This window comes from Enhydra lutris, unplaced genomic scaffold, assembly GCF_002288905.1.
Source record: "Enhydra lutris kenyoni isolate GAN:26980312 unplaced genomic scaffold, ASM228890v2 scaffoldscaffold23, whole genome shotgun sequence".
NCBI lineage: Eukaryota > Metazoa > Chordata > Mammalia > Carnivora > Mustelidae > Enhydra > Enhydra lutris.
The window spans coordinates 3,487,303-3,510,321 of record NW_019154107.1 but is presented as its reverse complement, the minus strand read 5'-3'; the positions used below and the strand labels follow the sequence as shown (position 1 = coordinate 3,510,321).

General features: G+C 37.8%; 1 protein-coding gene across 4 annotated transcripts in view; it reads right to left on the bottom strand.

Moving 5' to 3' along the window:
• The window catches only part of LOC111150493 (connector enhancer of kinase suppressor of Ras 2), a 277,360-nt gene that overhangs the window by 34,412 nt on the left and 219,929 nt on the right, over positions 1-23,019 (bottom strand). For all 4 annotated transcript variants that reach the window (XM_022507967.1, XM_022507968.1, XM_022507969.1 and 1 more), the window contains 3 exons: positions 16,996-17,063; positions 10,646-10,746; positions 7,777-8,323 (listed from right to left, as the gene is read on the bottom strand). In XM_022507967.1, the coding sequence (XP_022363675.1) occupies positions 7,777-8,323; positions 10,646-10,746; positions 16,996-17,063 (716 nt within the window). The remainder of the gene's footprint in view (positions 1-7,776; positions 8,324-10,645; positions 10,747-16,995; positions 17,064-23,019) is intronic.

Sequence of the window (23,019 nt, the reverse complement as noted above, 5' to 3'; positions counted from 1 at the left end):
TTATGGCATCAAGGCATTAGGCAGGTTGGCCATGAGCTTCTGATACATGAGGATGGGGATGTGTATCAGAGCGTGTAAGTGTGCACGTACAGCTATTGTCATTTCTTCTCACATTTCTCCTCCCATCGTTTTTGAAAAGGTCAACAAGTAACTGCTGCATTTTCTAGGGGGCCATGCTGAGATGGGGCCAGGTTCTGAGGCGGCATGGAAGTTTTGTCACAAGACTGTTGCTTCTATTACTATGGTCATTATCAAAAGAGTTTCTGAGGAAAAATTACCTGAGTGACAGGAAAAAGATACAGAAAGAAAACAAATTCATATAAGAATGAATTTTTAAAACCTTAACTTTGAACAGAAGTTACCTCTGGAGAGTGAGGAGAGTGGGTTGTTTTTTATTTTTACCATTGTTTTATTTACTTAGCAATAAACAAGTTATTACTTTTCAATTAAAAGAATAAATGAAAAACATGGGGAAACTGAGAAACTTCCAAGCTACGTTTTTGGGTGCAATCCCGCTATGTCTTTATCTCCCATCTTCCAGTAGTTAGTAAGCATAGGAGGGAGATATCATGCAAACTGAAGAAAGGGAAGCTTTTGGGATCTTCAGGTTTCTCTGGCAAGGGTGGCCAAGGTAAAGGGCATTGAACTTAGGACATATTCTCATAAAATAAGCTAGAAATTATTCTACTTGAGAACCTGACAATATGACATTACTGACCTGAAAAAAATCAGTTTGCTTTCCTGATGCATGAAACTAGTAGCAAGCAAAACTGTAAATCCTAGCTTGTCTTACCTACACTGGCAAGGGACCGTCATTCTTTTATGTGAACTTCAGTTCTTATCTGCTCACATCCTCTGCTGGTGTGACACTGTAGCATCGAGAATTCATTATTTTGCCACTTAAATCTGGCTTCCTGCTTAGTAACATTCGTGAGATTGTTTTCCTGGCGAATGCAGGCCTATTGGCTATTCACTCAAGTACAAGTTGCAGTAGCTACCATTTTACAAAGGAAACAGGACGAAACTAGGTGGCTTCATCCACCCAGGGAGCCAGTCTGCCTTGGCAGACAGTAGATTTTGGGAGGAAAACAACTGCCCAGGGGTGCTGGAAGATCTGGTTTCCAACCACGAACTGGTTCTCTCACATGTCCTATTCTTGTGGCCTTCATCTTTGAAATGGGATTAAACTGGGAGGGTAGGGTTTCAGTAGTAGAGAAGGTGACTCTTAGTGAGCCATAACACAAAAAGCAGTAATTCTAGTTATTCGCACCCCAGCTTTGTGGTGTCCAGCATGAAGAGGGTATGCCGGCCATGGAGTACTGTCCTTCTCTTTACAAAATACCCAACATGAAGGATTCTGCAATGGTTTTATTCCTGTTTTATGTCACACAATGGATAAAACATTAACTTCAGTGAATCATATTACTATTATGTAATAAAATGGAAAAAAAGTGGTGACAAAAGGGGTTAGCTATTATTTATTCATTCACTTTACTCATTCATTCATTCATCCAATAGTGTCTGGCCTACCAGGGGCCATATATCATTTTAGGCACCTGGTGTACAAAACAGGAATAAAATCTCTGCTCTTCAGAAACTTATATTCTGGTGGGTGGAGATGGAAAATAAATCAGTGAATAATATTTGATATTATACTCAGAGTGATAAAGCTGTGAAGATTATAAAAGAGGGGGCAATATTTCAGAGAATGAATGGTGGTGGTTATGGTGGTGAGGGGGTCCTCTGGGTCAGACTGGGTTGTCAGAGTAGAACCCTCTGAGGGGAAAATATGTGTACTGAGACCCACATGGCATCTATAAACTCATTTCAGTAAATAGATATACAGTCATTGTTATTTGGAATACAAGTTTTCTTTTGGGTTCCCAAATGTCCAAAGTCAAAAAGGAAAGGAATAGTGAGTGATAAGAATGTAAAGTGAGGGACAGTTCTATTTTAGCTCCTAGGATATGGCTAATGTATTATGTTGAAATGTACAAAATCGCTGATATTTCATCATTTTGACCTACAAAAACAGCAATTCATATGGCTTAACTCAGTAGCTGGAACTGAACAAAGTCAGGGCACGCAGTCAGGTACATGTTATTTACTGAGGTTTGCCAGGATTAATTCACTATTTAAGTATTATAATTGCCCTTATTGCCTAAATCCAAATATGCATAAAATCTATATAAATTACACAATTATAAAAAATTTATTTCAAGACTTACAGTGTGTCAGATATGGAAACTAAGTGCTTTCTGCCGTTGCCTCACTTGATCTGTATAAAACCTCAGGTACTGCTACTACATGATGTACACATGAAGAAGGTGTGAAATAACTTGATCCATCATACCACTTACAAGTGGTAGAGTGACAAAGCAAGGATTTTAACTGAGAAATATATTCAGAGACTGTATTCCAAGTTCCGATCCCTTAGTGTTTATAGGAAAATATGCTTATTCATTTCAAAAGTCAACAATAATTCCTTCTAACTTGCTGTATTTTCAGGTTTACATAATATGTATCCCCTTTTAGATATGAAACCTTTCGTTAGTGCCAAGACTTAAATGATGTGATGTGATCTGGGGTATATGTTTGCGCGCGCGTGCGCACGCACACACACACACACACACACACACACACACACACACTAAAAGAGTGCCACCCTGCTTGAACAAATTTGTTTGCAGATGTAACATACGTAACAGTGGAGAGGCTCATATGGATAGTAATGACAAGCGGTTTGGTACATTTTTTTCTTTATGACCTTAAAAACAAATCAAGGTTAGTCTCGACTACTCATAGTTATTCCATTTCCCTTGCTCTTTGGGTGTATGATGCAACTCTGGCCAATGCAATAGGGAGCTAAGTCTGTTGGAAGGATCTAGGAAAATTTTTCCTTGCTCCTACAAAGAGGACTAAAGTTAGGGTGCCCTAGATGCTGGTCTTTGGCTCTCGGGACGCTGTCTTGTAAGAAGTGATGCCTAGAGCTGTTGGCATTACAGAAAATTAGCTGAGAGGCCTGACATAGTAGAGTCACAAAATTCACTCCAGATCAACCCACCTCTGAACTTCTCAATGATAATAATTTTTCCTCATCATTTAAGTCAACAACTGAGTGAGGTGTCATTACAAATCCAAACTATAACCAGTATCGGCATTTTAGTTAGACTCTATATCTAATCTTCAAGAAAATATGGTATTAAGAGAATATTTGTTTAATACTTTCTAGATTTTTCTGTGTTCTTTATATATACTTGTTACATAACAAGCCAAGCATAATGCCCTTAAACTTTACAGAAGTGTCGTATTTAGGGTTCTCTGCTATTTTTTTCTCTGATTTTAACACGTCTTTTTATTCATATTCCTCATATAGCTTTTCCATCTCTTTCCTTTAGACCTGAACTGTAACTGAAGATATTAGTGGTGATTATGCCCTTCTAAATTCTTTGTGCATAATTGATCTCAACAATCAGTAAAACAGTAAAATGTGCTGTAACACTTTTATTTTCAACTTCCTTCTCTTTTCCTTTTATGCAGTTTCATATTCTAGGAATATCTTCCCCTTGCCCACATACTTTGTACCTGGATGTTCTTAAAAATAAAATTCATAGCTTTTAAAGACTCTTCAGGAAATTACTCTAGGACCCTTAAAATGATTGAAGAGGATTAATCTATCTTCTTCTGCCCTGTATTGGTAGTCATTATCCATCCTCTCTGCCTCAATAATTCAAGATATTAGGCCATTGAGCTGCATATTTTACATAGCTCTTAACTTACCAATGTTGTACAAAGGAGGTTTAGATTAAAAAAATTACTTAAAAATACATTTCTTAGAGAATCCCACTTTGGAAGCATTAGTCAATATCTCGGCAGGTAACCTAATGTGCATCGTAGCTATAAGCTGACAGATTTTATCCGCCCTTCCACTTCTGGAAAAAACAAAAACGAAACCAAAAACACCCGGGGTTTTGCTTTAGATTTCTAAGAGCAAGCTAATAAATGTGTAGATTAAGTGAGAATACTGGTAGTTTATCTCTAAGACAATGAAAAAGAGCACATTATAACTTCATCAAGTACATGGAAGCACCGAGAATGTATGGCTAGTAAAGAGGGAAATCAGCAGGATTAAAAGGATAAAGCTTTTGAAAAACCTCATCTAAACTGTCCAGTGTACTAGACAGTTTAAGAAAAGAGCTATTCCAAGTAGACTTCAAACTGCATTAACCAAAACAGTATTTCAGTGTTATGGCAGATGATTTCTGAATGAAGTATATTTTTATATTTTGTCCAACTTTTATGATTTATATTCCATGGAAGTTGCATAGGCAGACATAATTTATTATTTAATTTAACTGAGGTATTAGAAGGCCCACATCTCAGTAAGCTTTGAAACTGCTAATTGGGATAATAGGAAATTACTTGTCTTCTCCCAAATGCCAGTGAAGTAGGTCAGGATAATTAATATGCAAGCTGAATTTCAGTCAAAGGAAAACAAGACAGGTCTCATCTGTGTACTTTTAATATCATTCATTTTACACCAAAATGAGTTCAGCCTGTGCAAAATCATAGTATGATTCAGTTAAATGATTGAATTTCAAAATAAGAGAAAACATAGTCCAATCATGAGGACACAGATTGGAGACTGTCCTAAGGGAGGCTGAATTTATACCTCATAAGCATGGAAATTGAAAAAAAAAAAATCTAAGTCACCGATTTAGGTACACCTTACTTTTTAGACTGCTTTGTAAACTTGTGAGCACTATATAATATACACCATACTATATAAAGTTAAAGTAAATATAAATGATAAGAGAGGAGTTTGGTTGATGACATAGTTCTTCATCTGTAAAGCAGAAGATAGGCTATATTTTCACATTTTATTCTATTACTCCTGCCCACTTGCCTGACGCTTCCTACTTTTAATTTCTTGATAAACTGAGAAAAAATATTTGGACCTAGAGACACAAAACTTATTTCCCCTGCAGGTCTGTACTGGATTACTGCAAGTTCACTTTAGTAGGTCAAACCAAATACACACCACTGCGGGGCCTCGACTATAACACGCGCAGGTGCCGGCAAAGCTGTGGGTGGCAGAGCGAGTGCTCTCAGGTCTGATGGCGTGGCCACAGCTTCTTTCATGCCTATAATTTGGGCTCTTCTTATAGAACACCCAGTAGCTCAATTTGGATAAGAAGCCTGGAATACTTGTTCCTAATGGCTGACCCGGGGCAGTCACGAACCCCTTAACCAGGCCTTAAAAATTCTTTTGCAAACACTGATTGTAAAACTGATGTTTCTCAAATTGTGTGTTCATCGAATCGAACATTCCTAAATGTCAAAAACAGTAATGCAGAAAGTCGATCGTTAGGAAGGCAAACATACATTCCGTTAAGTAAAAAACATCTACTAGGCGACCATGAAACGCACTGCTCTGCTGAGAATGGTCTGAAGAACACGGACACATCAAGCAGCAAGATCTGGGGGGAAATGTCCAGAAAGAAATGGGATCCTGAACGACAGTGCATAGCCACCTCTAGTGAAGCAGATCTGACTGAAACAGCATTAGCTGCCACACGACATTGAACCAAAAAGCAAAATGTGCAGTACTAGATTTATGGACACATTTCCTACGGTTGTTTGGCCTTATCCCAATTATTCCACGGAAAAAGAGCCCCTGAAAGAGATGGATAATACTGGATAACTGCCCACTTGACTCATTTGGAAAACTGAAGAAAAAACCCACCAACTTAGGAGTGCATCTATATGGTAGAAATGTATCCAGTCAACAAACAGCCAAAAAGAGACACTGGAAGAGCAAACTCGAAAGCCATCTAACTACGGATGCTCTGTGGGCCCAGGTTTGTCTTTCAGGCCCGAGGATATGGCTTCTCCTCTCCAGTACTCCCTCACTCATGGCCAGGAGGAACTGGGGAGTAACTGGCTTAAGCGAGAAAGATAGCATCAATGACTTCTACCTGCGGCCATGAGATGTTTTCCGAACAGAATTCTCTAGTCCAGAGGGCTGTGCAAATGTCAACACAATTTATTTTAAAATAGCAGAGATAAAATATTTTCCCTGCTCTGTTTGTACAATACTGAACAAACCTCACATAGTTAGAGCCATCGTGCAGCACCTGGATGACCGTCGAAACGCAGTTTCTAACTCAGCTTTAAATTTTAGAAAACAATGTACTAATTTCGGTAAACATCGTAATGGTAAAAATGTATTATCATCCTTGCCAGAAGTCCTACAGAGGCCTAATGTGGCTCCTAGGTATTTCTTCCACCAGACTCTTCCATAATCTCTGATAAATGTGAATGCTGGGAAGCCATGACAGGTAACAGATGGTAATTACCATTTCCTGCACCAATAGTATACCTTTTGTAATGCTCCTCGTGGAGATTATGGCTAAAATATATTTCAGGTGGAAACTGCATTAACATATGAATTTTATTACAAGAGACTCATATAGGGTAGAAGATATAATTGAATTCCCATTAAATAATGCAATGAAGATCCATCCCATAAAAGGAGGTCTACTATATTTTCTTGTTAATCATCTCCAAAGTGAGCCTCATTTTAAATAAGCCAAACTTAACATGGGGATGAGGCTCCTGACCTGCTGGTCCTCTGTGAGCTCTGAGCTGTTTTCCAGTCATGATGAAGAACTTACAGTACTATATCCCACAGTCAAACTCATTTTCTCACAAAATGGGCTGATGGATATATTCTGCTTGTATCCTTTAAAAAGAGAAATCTACTGCCCTAGTGGGACCAGACCAGCAACTGTGGTTTTATCAACATTGGCTTGGGACATTTGCACTAACTGGCCCAAACTTCGTTTTGAACAAAGACATGCAAACAGTTTTATACTACCCCTTTAACACTATTGTTTTGGCGGGGTAATTTTACATTCAGGACTTATAGCCAAACCTAGATTTTCTTTCTAAGTAAAATAACTGAGTTTTAGCCTTTCCCTTAAAAATAAGCTGGGTTTCTGGCCTGTTGTAGCACGTTAATTAGAAACAGATGCTTGGTAAGGGATGTTGGATAAAGAACTTGATAATTAGTAAACATAGTCTTAATGCCAGCAAGTCAGAGGATTTACTTAATTGACTTTGTCTCTCTTAAGAGTTGATTCACATAAATTGAGTTTTGCAATCAATATACATACCAAGAAAGTAAATAAATGCTTTTGGGAAACTGGTTTTTTCAACTATTTGGACTTGACAGAAGTGCTGTTTGAAATTTCTTCTTGGAAAACCCTTCTGAATTTTTCCTTTAAATCTTTTAATGGTGGAAAAGGAAGTTGTGTGTGTGTGTGCATGCACGTGTGTGTCTGTGTATTCACTTACATATTCAACCAAGGTTCTGCTAACACCCTGTATGAAGCATTTAGTTTCTTAACCCAAACTCAGGGGACAATGACTGTGGACCAAAGGGATGATGCATGCGAGGGAGAAGAAAGTGGGTAAGAGGAGGAATGAAAAGGAAAAGAAATGACTATCATCGGCCTTAAAAGGCAAATGGGTAACTGGGGAAAACCATTTGCTCTAGCTTTGAGTGTCCTGGGATATAGGTTTCGTTATCCATCTTTTGTCCCCCACATTACTCAAGGTCTGAAAGTAAAACACCAAGGGATACCTAACTTCCTATGCAGCAAGACCATTATTTTAAGAAAAAAAGGAAACAAGATTCTATTTTCTTAAAATAAGCAGTTTGAAAAGGTTAGGAATCTGCGTACACAGGCTAAGCATCTCCAATATACTTACTTTTGTCTCCTATGTTTTCCCCTGCTGCCTCCCCTTCCTCCTCCTCCTCCTCCTCCTCTTCCTCCACTTCTGTGGGCTGTACGTCATCCTGCGGGTCACAGGCACTAACCGGCGCATTCAGACAGCAGTGGTTGAACCCGCTATCTCGAGGCAGAGTAAAACTTCGAGGCTTGCCCCCATTTCCATTTAACACTTGCATTCTCTCGCTCTCGGCCAGGGGGTACGGCCCATAGTGATCCTGTAGGTGGCACTTCTGAGTTGGAAGAGTGGACTGCCGCCTGTGCTCCGGGGAGATGGCCGCAGAGTCAGAGAAGACAGAATCCTCCAGGGGTAGAGTCTGAAGATAGTGTAATCCTGAGCTTGTCAGGGGCGTCTCGATTAAATCCTGCCAGGAGCGGCGCTGACTGGCTGTCTTGCGAATGGGGGACACCGCACTGCTCCCGGTCACTTCCTGGCGAAACTCCTCATGGGAGGACTGTGACTGAGAGGTCTCTGTGGAAGAGAGCCGGCTGTGTTTTGCTTCCACGTAAGGACTGGCACAACTCATCTGTGGAAAGGAGCCTCTGGTCAGTCTCCATAGAAATAACGGACCACCTCTGTCAGCAAGGCACAAGTTAGATTTCCACCTGCTAACATTTACCAGTCAAGTTAATGACTAGTCAAGTTCACAGACATCTCAAAGTTGGGCCCTGGCTGATCTTTTAAGGGACTGAGATGTGGAGTGTTCAAATGCAGCTCTACCAGACTCTCATGAAAAATCTGACGTATTAACATGCAAAATTTTACAATGAAGCATAAGAAAATCTGAATGCTTACGTAAGAAATATTCAACAACAAAAATCGGAAGTTTTAAAAATCTCTATGCATTTGAAACTGTGAACAATTGTTGCCAAATTCATATTTCCGGATTTTATGGAGTTTGGGGCTGAGGGCAAGGAGAGAGACTCTTGGATGTGAAAACAAGATGCCTATAATCAGACAGAACCCCTCCTCTTCCTCACAGCTGAATGTCTCCTCCTATGGGCGCCAAGGAAACTCTTTCTTAGGGTCTGCTCAATTTGTGGCACTTTGTAAAGAGTTAAAAATATAGGCAGGATGAGATTATACCCTGACGGGGATTAGCATTTGCCTTGAGCATGGGCACCTCAGAGTACATAAACATAAAAGAAAAATGGGATATTTTATTCCCAGAATTTCAGGTTTGGGAACATACCATATAGCATCGAGTGAATGCTGTAAAGGACTTGCAGGTGCCCCCGCTGGGGACAAGGCTCACTCTAGCTCTGGCAGCTAACAGATCAGCCCGGCTCCTTTCTGGCAGAAGGAGCCAGGTTTATCAAATGTGGTCACGGCAAACAGGGCTGCAGCTGTGGTCAGGACAAGCCTGGCTGAGGCGAAAGTTCATACTGCCCCTTGGGCTAAAGGAGAAGTTAAGTGGCATCTTCTGGGGGCAGTTTATCTTCCCACATGTTAATAACATAAATAGTTTCTTTCTTGAAATCCCCATGCTGCTGTGATTAAAGAGCTGGTCATGAAGCTGCAGCTTCCCTTTCTTCCTCTTTTAGAAATATTTTAAAGGCATTATTCAGGCCCTGATGTTTTAGGGGAAGAGGGAAAATATGACATAAATTATATCTTGTCATTGAGTTTGTGATTTCATTTTTATCGCTCATCCTTGCATTCTGTTGCACTCAGTGAACTGCTGCATTAAATAAAGTGTGTATACATATAGGAAAAATTCTTAGGTAATAGACTTCGTCATCCAAAGTTGTCATTAAAAATGTGGCTTCCCTTTTAGTTATTGGTCAAAAAAGTGCCTATCTGTTTATTTCAGAAATATTTATTATGCACTTAGTAACTAAGTGCCAGTGCTGTGCTACACCACAGGGATGTGTAGATCAATCCAACAGGGTCCCTGTTCACGGAAGGTCCATAGTCTAGTCCAGTGAGCTGTTTGTAGTCCCAGATATACTGATTTAATGTCTGCATCTGCATTTCTAAAATGTTCCAGAGGTGATTCTTATGCACAGCCAAGGTTGAGAAGTGGCCTCAAATTATGTCACCATCTTGTGTAGTGCCTTTCTTATTTAAAATCCTCTAGAGTAATATGGAGGTATAATTAGGTTGACTGTTGTTGTCACCTAAATTCAGCTTCCATTTCCTGTGTGGAAGACTCAGTCCCAAGATAGGCAGAACTGACTCTTATGATGCCGTAACCATGCAATATATTGTCGAAACTGGGACACTACTGAGATGCTCTTAGTACTTCGGATGGGAAATGTGCATGAAGTGGGATAGTCCCAAGAAAACCAGGACAGTTGTTTACCCCATTAAAAGATTAAAGTACAGTCTATGTGCAGAATAATGTACACAGGTTTAAGGAGTCTGGAGTACCATATAAACACATACATTAAGCTAGACCCCATGACTATCTAAAAAGCTGTATGTTAAAACATGTGTTCAATACAGATGTAATATTAATTTTTATGAGTTTTTTCTGAAGGACACAGGAATGAACTTTATTAGTGTGGAAACACATAAGGTCCATTTACATACCTTTTTCTAAGGAAATATTTTTGTTGCTGATATTTCCATGAAGGCTACTCTGACACAAGTAGGATTTTTTTTTTAATAAACCTGGGCGGATATTTATGATGCCTGGAATCTGTGGTGACTGTTTCTCCTGATTAAACTGTCTTTGCATACTTAAATATTTTTTCCCCTTATTGCTTTTAGACTCCCTATTTTCCTTCCTCTTAAGAATCCGGAGGTCTGACATGCAATTCACTACATGACTGTTTTTAACGAATGAAGGGATATCATCAAAGAATCTGATGCCAAATTACATACATGTCTGCTGGCAACTTACAGAGGGAGGCCGTGGGTATGTATCGTAGGGGGGTGGAGGGCTGTCCTGTTTGGGTGTTGATGGAGTATCTGCCTCTTCCTTGTCACTCTCACTCCAGTAATCTGTAAATTCACACACATAGATACAATAACATTCTATTAAATGTTTCTAGCCATATTTTCAGGAACATACACTACCAGCTAACACAAGGACATTTAAATTCCACTCCTACTCTCTGCTCCCCAGCACCTCCTACTCCAGGCCCACCGACATTTATTTTCAGCTGGGTTTTGAGGAAGAAGGAGGAAGGAAGAGTACAATCACCTAATTCCCACCTTTAAAGCAAGCAATTATACACAGCTACAATTTTAAGGAGTTAAGAAAAAGACATTGCATAAGCCAGATCGGGTTTAGGGTGCTTTAGATTTCAGGCCAAATTATCCTGAACCTTTAATTAATGAATGATAACACATAATGCCTCTGAAAGGTGTATCATTTTACCCTAAAAAGGAAAGCAATGTATCTGTAGATCTGTAAAGATCTACAGATATAAAGAGCTCCAGAAATAATGTTCTCAGTTCTCTTTTCTGGCTTCAATTCACTGGTTATCTAACAACCGCTGTTTCCAGAGTCATGCTGACATGAATCTCTATAACACCATACTCCCACCTCTACTTGAAAACACATGGCAAATTCTGATTCTTGCCAAATGCAAAAGGGCAAATTTGCTGATGTGGGCCGCAAGTTCCAAACTTCCAGAACTACTTAAAAGGGTAGAAAATGTAAGCCGCTAGTTTTGGCAGACCTCAGACAAGAGGGAAGGGAAAAAACTCCGAGAGATGAATCAGCTGCGTAAGTGAAATACAGCACAAAGGCCAATAATCAAAACCTGTTCCACTAATACCTTAACCACTCTTAACTCTGGGTTAATTCTTTACAAGAGTTACAAGGAAAAACCTATAAGCATTACCCATATGAATCTCAGATGGTAAAAGAGGAAAAAAATTATTAAAACATATGTTCCTTATTTTTATGAAAATCGACATCACAAAAGAACCATCATAAGGCCTAAATGATACCCAGATTTAGGTGAAAAATCGTGACATGTATTTTTACAGGAACCCCTCTCCACCCAGGAATTCCTATACTGTAATACTCATATAAATTTTCCTTGTGGTGTTTATTAATAAGTATAACTAACATTTATTGAGTGCTTACTATATATGCTGAATAGAAATTAGTAGAGCTGGGATTTGAACTAAGAAATCACCTTGCCCTAGACCTTGAGGAGACTCTTTTGTATGACATAGGTAGGAGAATTTAATTTGGCATATATTCATGATGCTTTTTAAAAAAAAAATTTAAAGGTTGTTTTTTTTTTTTTTTTCTGTCAGAGAGAGAGAGAGCGCGAGCCCACCAGCTAGGAGAACAGCAGGCAGAGGGAGAAGCAGGCTCTCTGCTGGGTAGGGAACCCGATACAGGATTCGATCCCAGGACTCTGGGATACTGACCTGAGCTGAAGGCAGACACTTTACCAAATGAGCCACCTAGGTGCCCCTATTCATGATGCTTTAAGCCCCCTCCTCCCTCTGCTTTATTACTCTGGCTCTCAAGAACAGCAATTCTTTAACAATGGAGAGAGATTATTATATTCAGGCCTCAAAATACTAAAACTTTGAAAATGCTATTCCTACTTTATTCCCTTTGACTAAAAGGTAAGCAGAAACTAGTTAATCTAAATTTGTGTCTGGTATTTACAATGGACCATGCTGGTGACAGCCAGTATACTAACCAAATACTAATCAAATACGAATTGATGTAGTTGCCCAGAGGTGTACCCAACAAACAATGGTGGGAAAAGCATGAACTATATAGTTGGGTAGATGTAGGTTCAATTCCTGGCTATACCACTTATCATCTCAGTGCTCTTGTCATGGTTACTAAACCCGAGTCTATTTCAACATCGGTAGAAGGGGGCTAATAATAACCGCCTTTCAGAGTTGTGTGTATGTGTGTGGTGGGGGGACTAAATAAGGTAATATATATTCAAGCACTTTGCACCTTGGTAGCACTCGATAAATATTAGGACCCTGATCTTCTTGGGTGATTTTGTAGGTAGCATTCTAGGACAGTCTGACCCAGATCACATAGGAGATAAATGCCTTGTGTTTATCTTCTTGGATATTAGTTTTTTTTTTTTTTTCTTATAGCAATTGCAACAGTGAAAAGTGAATTCTGAAACTCCGGGTTCTGGGTTAGGTAGTTCTGTGGGAGCTTGAAATACCACAGGGAAGTCATTGCTGGAGGTGAAGACACTCGGCTCCCCCCATCCCAGCCCCAAGCAGTGGTTTACCAAGATCACTTTGTTTTTACCCTTTCCACTATTTCTTGAAACCCTGGCAACTGTGTTGAGTTTCTCCTTGACCTTTGCACTGATACCTTGGGGGTCTCAAGGAATTACTACATCAAGTGGTCCTTATTAGCATGTTGAGAAGGAGATGATTGCCATTTTATCCAATTCTCTATAGCTATCACTACAAGTGACAGATGTGGGAGATTCTCTCTCTGTTTTTCCCCCTCAGCTGAATTAGGAAGAAATCTAGTCCACTATTTGATGTAATTCTTGGTTTACTAAAAAGTACCATCAATCTATAGTTTTCTTGGCTTACCGAAGAAAAGACTGAAATCCCACCTTGTAAATTAACTTCATTTCTCACAGTAAGTTGTGTGTCTTTGACAGAGAATGCCATAGAGGAGCCTACACAGAAAACTCAATCATGGTTTATTTGGGATTTTTGTGGAAAATTACAGGCACACTGTTTGCTCAGAGGCTGAAAACCAGTTTGATTTGCATCCTAAGAGCAAATTAATTTATTTTTCTTAGCTTTCTATTTAGCACAAAATAAATGGAACTCTTGCAGTGGTATTCAATTTTATAAGTAACTAATCATGAATAAACAGTGTTGTCAGTAGAACAGGAACATTTCCACTTTACTTCTCATGTTGATATAAAAGGATAATTTGAAAAAAAGAATGACTTGTTCATTTAAAACTGCCAAAATTGCAATATATTTCATTCATTTTTATGTGATTAAAGCTTTAGGAAGACCTTATGTATGAGAGAAAATAATGTGTTATGAATGTCTGACTTGAAGGTGGGAAAATATAGAAAAATAATTAGCAGACAATTAGCCAAATTGTGATCTTGGCATAATTTAGTGTAACCCTGTTTTCTCTAAGTACAATAACAAATAATGAAAGAGAAGCCCACATCCTTTATACTTCCATAGCTACCGATAGCAATTCACTAAACTTTTATTTAAATCAATGCAAGAGTCACTTCCAAGCTGCACGGGGTACTTAAATAAAAAGTGCTTGGCAGTTAGTTTCTCCTTTGCATGTTTGTGAAAGATTCCCAACCCTCAAAGAGCTGTATTTTGTATGAAGTTTAACTTCAGTACTGAGAATGGTACTCTGCAGATGTCAAAGAACTGTATAGAAGTGTCGAGTAGACACAGGCATCCAGTTGTTTTCTATATAGAATATATCATGAGACCTAATTATGCAGAAAGTAGGAAAGTGTCAGATGTTTCTGACCTATGTCAGAGTGCCTGAGGAATATACACTCTGTGGAAATCCAAATTATTTCAGAGATTCTGGTTGCATTGAGCTAGCAAGAGAGGGGTGAATTATTAACTATTAGCTTCTGCCAGTGAATGTTTACCACTCCAGAAGGCACTGAAGTATATACTCACATGACCAGGGCAGCATGAATCCTTGGACTGAATACTTATGGGAACCTATGTATGCAATATAACTTACCAGTTCTTTAATCCACAATGAAATTTGGCCATATAACACCAGGTACAAAGAAAATTCACTAAAATCAAGACCATGCTAAGCTTCAAAGTGATAAAACACAAGAGTTGAGCCTGAAAATCCAAGATTCCTTATTCATGTAAATCACGTTTTTTCAAAGATTCATTTTCCTCAGTACATTGCTCACTTCTAATTTTTGCCTCTTAAGAAGAACAGAAACAAATCTGTACACCTATAAAGAACTGTTTTATGACTTTAAAAAATGTGAAAAGAAAGACTAGTATTTTTTTTTAGTACTCTTAACACAATTTTAGGCCTATAAATTAAGTTGAAGTATGAAAGGTTTATTCCTTAACCAAACTTTTAACAACGAAGAAATGTGGCTTAATGACTGGCCTGACACACTTCCTAGTCCTGGCTGGGATTTGCCTGTGCACACTGATTTGATGGAGAATGCTTCCATGTTATTTGTGGAACTATCCATGCTGTTTCCCCTCTCAGGGATGCTGTTGGTTACTTCCTTAACTCTCCTTCCTTCTCATCCTGTGAGAACAAGTTCAAATAATGGAGCTGACAAAAAGCCTTTTCCCTTTCCCCTCCTGGAAGCAATCTCTCCAGCTGAATTTCCACAGAACTTGATTTGTACTTTTACATTTCATTTTCTGTATTATATTAAGAGTAGCCTTTCTACTAGAATTCAGTGTAATTTCAGGCAGGATGAGTGCCTATTTCACCTTAATTTAATCAGAGTGCTAGTTGAAGGCATTACACACAAAAGCTTCATATTGAATAAAATATCTTCTCTTCCCCTCTGCTGCTGACTTTACATCAGGCTCACAATCACTTCCTCTAACAAGTTATTTCCTCATTAATCCTGCCTCCTTCCCAGGTTCTTTTTTTTTTTAATTTGCATCCACTTAGCAAGTTTTTAAAGTCAGTTGCATGCTGTGCAATCATTAGGACTTATTTACTTTATGTAACTCGCTAGTTTTTTTGTTTTTGTTGTTCTTTATTTTCTCTTAAGCAATTTCAAGGGTGTATCTATGAGATCCTCAACAAGATGATATATTCGTATTGGCAGGAACCATGTTTGCTATTTCTTTGAACTCTCCCTGCCCTAACTCCTCACTGTTCGGTGCTCTATTCGTGCTCATTCCCTCACCCAATGGCTCTAAACCAGGGCTAGGTAAACTAAGGCCTGGAGACCAAATGAGGCTCTCTGTTTTTACGTACCTGTGGATCAAGAATGGTGTTTACATTTTTAAATGGTTAAGAACCCAGAGGAAGAATAATTTGGTATCAGTGTCCATAAATAAAGCTTTATTGGAGCCCAGCAACATTCCTCATATGTGTACAGCTGCTTTAATACTCTAATGGCTGACTTCGACCAGTTTAGACAGAAATCTTATGGGCTTGCAAAGCCTAAAATACTAACTACTTGGCTCTTCACAGAAAGTTTCCCAACCCCTGCCCTAAACATTTGCTGACAGACTGGTTTTGGGATCCGCTTATCTTCTTTAAAGCTCTCTAACTTTTAGCTTTTAGATGTTTAGAAAAGTTTTGGCTGAGGTTTTACTCTGAGAGGAAACAGAAGGTTTTTAGGATCTCCACATAAACAAATAGGCAATGCCCACTGGAGACACAACTAGAAATGTGTTTGTGTATGTATGTGCACGTGTGTGTATGTGTACCAAAGAAATATATATATATATACCAAAGAAATTCTGCAGATACATATATATATTATATATATACCAAAGAAATTCTGCAGATACATATACATATATATACATATATATCAAAGAAATTCTGCAGATTACATATACATATATATGTACATATACATATATATACATATGTACATATATATGTATATGTAATCTGCAGAATTTCTTTGATTTGAGGAAGTCTCAAAAGATTTCCAAAACCTGTTGATTCTTCCAAGGGCGTACAATAAATACTTCTTGGAAATGTAAAGCAACTTCGGAATGGTGACTACAACTTTCAGTAAAATTTTAATTCTACATAATGACATTGTCTTTTGTAAATCTGAGGTCAATACTGAGGCAAGTTCCATTAGATCACAGAGTAACAGATGAAGATGACTGAAGAACATAACCACAGTTGAGATAATTTATGGAAGAAGGGGTCATCCATCTGAGCTTTTTGCATGAAAGTCCACTTAACTGTCTATGAAACTGCTAAACAGAAAAAAACAATGCACCAGCAAGTACCTGAACTTTGGTCAATATTTAGGACCAATTACAGACTTTTAAAGGTTTTTTCCTCCATTGGAAATAGACTGAGAGAGATAACAACAAACTCCACACTAGGAGCTCAAAAAATTTCAGTTTATTCCCTATTGTTTAGTTTACTAAACCTTACCTATAAGATGCTATGGTTTGGATTCAAAGTGCCCAGAAAACAATAACCACAGCCTGACATATCCATGTTCATTCAAATGACAGTAGTGAATCACTGCATAGGATAACAGCAAAACAAAACAAAACAAAAACCCTACGACTGTAAAACAAGTATATATATCCCTTTACCTTGTTCTTGCTTAATCCTCTCTCTTTCTGCATATCCCGCAGTCAACATATTGATTCTGTTAAGCCATCTGAAAAAAAAATTAAAATCAGTAACATTGCAACTTAATTTCTTATATTTTACTTCTTAAAAATACTTATTTTAAGAATAAAGATGTGTGTATATATACAATGGAATATTATTCAGCCATAAAACAGAATGAAATCTTGCCATTTGCAACAACGTGGATGGAGCTAGAGTGTTATTATGTTAAGTGAAATGAGTCAGTCAGAGAAAGACAAATGCCATATCATTTCACTCATATGTAGAATTTAAGAAACAGAACAAATGAATGAAGGGGAAAAAAGAGAGAAACAAACCAAGGAACCGACTCTTAACTCTAGAGGACAATCTTATGGTTACCAGAGTGGAGGTAGATGGGAGTGAGGCATGCTGGGTGAAATAGGTGATGGGGATTAAGGAGTGCACGTGTCATGATGAGCACCGGGTGATGTATGGAAGTGCTGAATCAGTACATTGTATACCTGAAACTAATAAGAGAGTATATTAACTATATAGGAATTAAAATAAAAACATTAAAATAATGTTTATTTTACTATTTTACTAACTATACAGGAACAACATAAAACTATATAGGAATTAAAATAAAAAATCATTTTTAGAGAGGGAAGGGGGGGACAGAGGGTGAGGGAAGAGAGAATCTTAAGCAGACTCCAAGTCCAGCATGGAGCCTGACGAGGGTCTCGATCTCACAACCCTGAGATCACGACCTGAGCCTAAATCAAGAGTCGGACACTTGGGGCGCCTGGGTGGCTCAGTGAGTTAAAGCCTCTGCCTTCGGCTCAGGTCATGATCCCAGAGTCCTGGGATCGAGCCCCGCATTGGGCTGTCTGCTCAGTAGGGAGCCTGCTCCCCCACCCCCCCGCCTGCCTCTTTGCCTCCTTGTGATCTCTTTCTCTCTGTCAAATAAATAAATAAAACCTTAAAAAAAAAAAAGAGTCGGATGCTTAACTCACCGAGCCACCCAGGTGCCCCCAAATTCCAAAATGTAATAAAAATATTTATTTTAAGATGTTTAAGAATATATGAGATAATTCTATGTAAAAGATGTGTTCTTTGCTACTCTTGACACATGGAGTCTTCAATGAGCTATAATTTGCTGTAGTACAAATTGTTCCCAAACTAAAGATGCTATTTTGATAGAAAAGTCTTAGGCAAACCTTTTCATATCTATAATATAGAGGGTTTTACGATGATCAGAGCCCTATTAATTCTGTTGCTCCAAATTCAGAAGCACTCCAAATATCACTGCTGATTGTGTCTTCAGAACAAATGCTCCTTTACAGATACTTAATATCATACAATATATACTGATGAGGGAGGAAGCTATGAACCTTGCTTGTCAAAATAAGTTTTATTATGAAATGTTAGTTTTGATGAAGGTTATTTAAGTTTAATGATCCAGGGGAAAACACGTCAAGAGTACTTTGGAAATGTGTCTCTAAATACAAGGGTATTAGGTTTTCTAAATGAACAAACATAATTTTAACCTCTGTTCGGATTTTGCACATTTATTTCCACAAACAATAGTAACTTAAAAATAAACCTTCCCTCTCTCAGTAGTGCTGCTATTGCCAGTGTAGGAGCCTGCATCGTTTCAGTCGCCATCTTTTGTCCCACCAGATCTCTCCCTGTGTTCATTATTCTGGCTGTTTACACTGCATCAGATTATTGAATCATAAAATCTTTAAATTAACCTAGCAATTTCCCACTGGTCCGTTCTGAGCTATGATCCATATACTTTCTCAAATCAGAAATTAAGGAAGAACCCCCCCCCCTTCCAAACTATCTTAATTTGGAAACAATAGTATAGTTAACATCATTAAAGTGTGGAATAATCTGATCAAGATATATTTTTAAGAAAAAATGGTGTTTGAGAACTTTTTCTCCTAAAAGTTTATCTCCTGTGTCAGATGGAAGATGATGTGCTTTGAAGTAAGTCATATATTTCAGCATTTATGCCCAGTGGTATTCACTGTGTAGAAGACTATTAGAATATCTTGAAAAGGGAAGAAAGTTGTGTCTTTCACTGACAAAATCACCTCCATGGATATTTGAACTTTAATTTGAAGAACAAGTCACCTAAAGCTCAACTTTACTTTGATAATTACAATGTAATTATCACCTCAAGTATTTTTGGGAAGTGAAGAAGGGACTGGAACAGAAAGGGAATAAAATAAAGATTGATCAAATAAATTCAGTAGCATATACTCCCACACTCTAGAAAATTACAAATGATAAGAAGTCAACTTCATGATGAATAACCTTTAAAAAATGACTCTAATCACTAAGAAAAGGTCAAAATTGAAATTTAGTCTATAGGTCATTTGTAGTGAGAAAGGTGTTGAATTTGTACTACAGGGCAATTTTCAGCACTCTTAAGAAAGACCTGCCTGATGCTTTTTGGGTGAAAATGATGATAATAGCACTAGAGGAACATGTATTATTAGATTTTAATCCAGTACTTCATACTGACTATTTTAAAAGACATCACTAAAATTTCATTTTGTCAGAAGTTTAAAGAACAATGAATTCCTTATGAGATGAATCAGAAAACTAAAAAGAAGCTTCCTTGATTTTTCAGTGCAACAAATTTACTAAATGCCTGATATATGCTGAACAATGAGCTATGTTTTAGGGGCACAAAAATGAGTAAGACATAATTCCTGCCTTCAGTGAGTTCCAGAATTGCTAAATGTCAGAAGACAATTGAAAAATTTGACTACCTTTCAGAAGAAAAATTCAGTTCGTGATAAAAACTCTTCAGAAAGTGTGTGGCTTACTCAGGCCAGTGTCTACACACACAAAAGGCTGAACACTACACAGCTGTTGGTGCTGTCTTGGATAAACTTGTCCTTAAGGCCTCAGCTAGAAGAGGCTTACGTATATACGTGTTGCAGTATAATTTGGTATGTAAGGCCATGATAACAGGAGATATATATTCATTAACAGAGTTGAGAAATATTTAATGAGAACCTATGTCTGCCAGGTCCTGTTCCAAGCACCAAGGATGCAGCTAGAAACAAAACGAAGTGTCTGCTTTCCCAGAGCCTACATCTTAATGAAGGCAACAGACAATAAATAGGAATACAAATAAACATATGTCAAGTTAGTATCAAGTGCCATTTACAAAAACAGCTAGGTAAAAAAATTAGAAAGTCAAAGGTCCTAGGAATGGGGGGAGGCTATTTTAAGAAAAACTGGTTGGGGATACAAGCATTGAATTTAGTGATGGGGAAGTGCTTTAATACTAGGTCTACATTCAGCACCTTACTGTAATACTAATGTTTTAAAACAAGACAATATAGGTAAGGGGATAGGGATATTGAGCCTGAAGTGAACATTCTCATTAAGTTGTCAATAACTGAGAATAATGTATTGAGAGGAAAAAGCTGAGTAAGAATTATGGGAGAAATGTACAAATAGTAATTACCAAATAGAAATGGATGAATCCTCACAATTGCAAGGACATATGTGCTGACATGATAAGGAATATATACGCCAAATGAATTCAGTAAATAAGTCTCAGAATACTTGAGAAACATGATATTTTGTTTCCTTCCCACAGATTTCACAAAGACTGGCAATTTTTTTTTTCATGTTTCAGTGCTCATTTCTGAGGAGGAAACAGATGGATGGGGGTGGGGGCCTCAAAAGTGTTTTTGCAAATTACCTCACAATCAAACTTACAGCTGCTCAGAAAATAGAAGGTGAGATTTTAATATTCCATGTGTATATATATATGTATATATACATACATTTTGGTATATGTATATGTATGTATATATATAGGTATATGTAAATTTGGGTATATGTATGAATGGTTATATAGTTATATGTAAATTTGGGTATGTGTATGTCAGAAATCACTATACTTTTAAAATACTTACGCTAGTACTTTAGAAATCAAGAAATAACCAGATAAAGCTCATATTTATATAATTAGCATAATTATAATATTATACATATAAAATCTCTTGAAGACTTAGGTACATTCCTTTAAAAGGTTGTATATAGAATGAACAATGCCCAGATTATTTTGCTGCTATGTTAACAATCAGGCTACAGAAAAAAATTGTTGGGGACATCTCTCCCACCACTGATTCTGTTTATTTCCGGCACTGGCATTCCTCCTTTCTATTAACAGGTAATTTCTAAAAACTTGCCTATTCAAAGTAGACATTGGGAATATGGTTATAAAAAAAAGGAAAAAAAAAACAATAAAAGTCCATTATACTTAAATTTTTAAAAAGATTCAGTATTTCAGGACAATGCAGTTCTGAAGGTTATAATGTACCAAGCAAGGCTCACATAAAACAGAACTCATAAATGTATGATATGGAGATGACATATTTGATCAGATCCTTTTTTTTCCTTTGACTCATTGCTTAGAAAAAACAAAATGAAACACATGGGTTTGGTTTAGCTTCTTCTATGAGATCCTGAACCAGATACATCCATAGGAGTATTAGGGAAGAATAGTGACATGACACACTTTTGAAATTTTTGCTAACACAGGGCAGGGAGTGGAGACCAGGAATGGTTTTACAGTTTATAAAAAGGCATTTTCTTCCTTTTTAACAATATATTTATTTATTGATTGATTGATTGATTGATTTATCAGAGAGAGAGAGAGTACGCACAAGCAGTGAGAGTGGCAGGCAGAAGGAGAAGCTGGCTCTCAGCCCGAGCAAGGAGCCCGACGTGGGGTTCGATCCCCAGATCCTAGGATCATGACCTGAGCTGAAGGCAGCCGGTTAACCATCTGAGCCACCCAAGTGTCCCAAAAAGGCACTTTTTAATGCCTAAAAAAGACACTGATTAACATGTTTTGTTAAATACTTAAGTTATGCTAATTCTTAGATAGAGGTGATTGTGTTCTAGTGTATCCATCTTGTAAGATGGGATAATGTTCATTTTTAAAACTAATTCTGTTTGGTCATGATGTAAACCCTTCATCTTTATCCTAAGGGCACTGAGCTCAACATGTGATAAAACAGATAGTGAGTAACTACAACAGTAGAATTATAACATTATTAAAATACAAAATAGAGCATTACAACTTCCCCCCACATCATGACCATGTGAATAAACATTTTCATTTTGAGAACAAATTAAGGAGAAAAGGCTCTCCAAATTCTAACTGCCTAATGTGAAATTTCAAGAATTGCAAGATAAATCAAACGAAGATTGTGGGAAGTACAAGAAAGATTCAGTTCCCTTATTAATAATAAAATATTTTATCAAGTGTTCTCTACACTTGTGTTGTCATTTCCTTGTATTCATATTCTTGCTTTGGACAAACTGTGCCTTTACTCCCAAGTGTCAAAAAAACCCACAAGATTATTTATAAAAGCATATTAAGTGTTCATTTAGTGTGCTTAAGCACATTTATAAAGTTGCACAATTTTGTGTTTAAAAATATCTGGATACTGGGGGCACCTGGGTGGCTCAGTCAGTTAAATGTCTGACTCTTGGTTTCAGCCCAGGTCATGATTTCAGAGCCCCACCTGGGGCTCTCCTCTCAGTGTGGAGTCTGCCTAAAACTTTCTTTTTCCCTCTTCCTCTGCCCCTCCCCACCCTGTTCTCTTGCTCCCTCTCTCTCTCAAATAAATAAATAAATCTTAAAAAAAAAAAAAACGGATACGAATTTTTTGGAGACACACAAAGAAAGGTAAATGGGCTAAGAGCCCAAAGTACATAAAAGGAATATATATTGCCAGCAAACACTTAAATAGCACTTATAATTGAAAAGGCACTGTTCTAAGCCCTTTATGTGTGTTCATTTGCTCCTCACTATAGTCCATTGGGTGGAGATGGTTATTATGACTATTTTTTAAAGGGGCCAATACCTGGCATAAAGAGGTCCAGTTCTATAGCCAAGGTCAAACAGCTAGTAAGTGCGAGAGCTAGGATTTGGACAGTCTGGTTCCAAAGTCTATGCTCTTAATCACTGTGTTATGCTG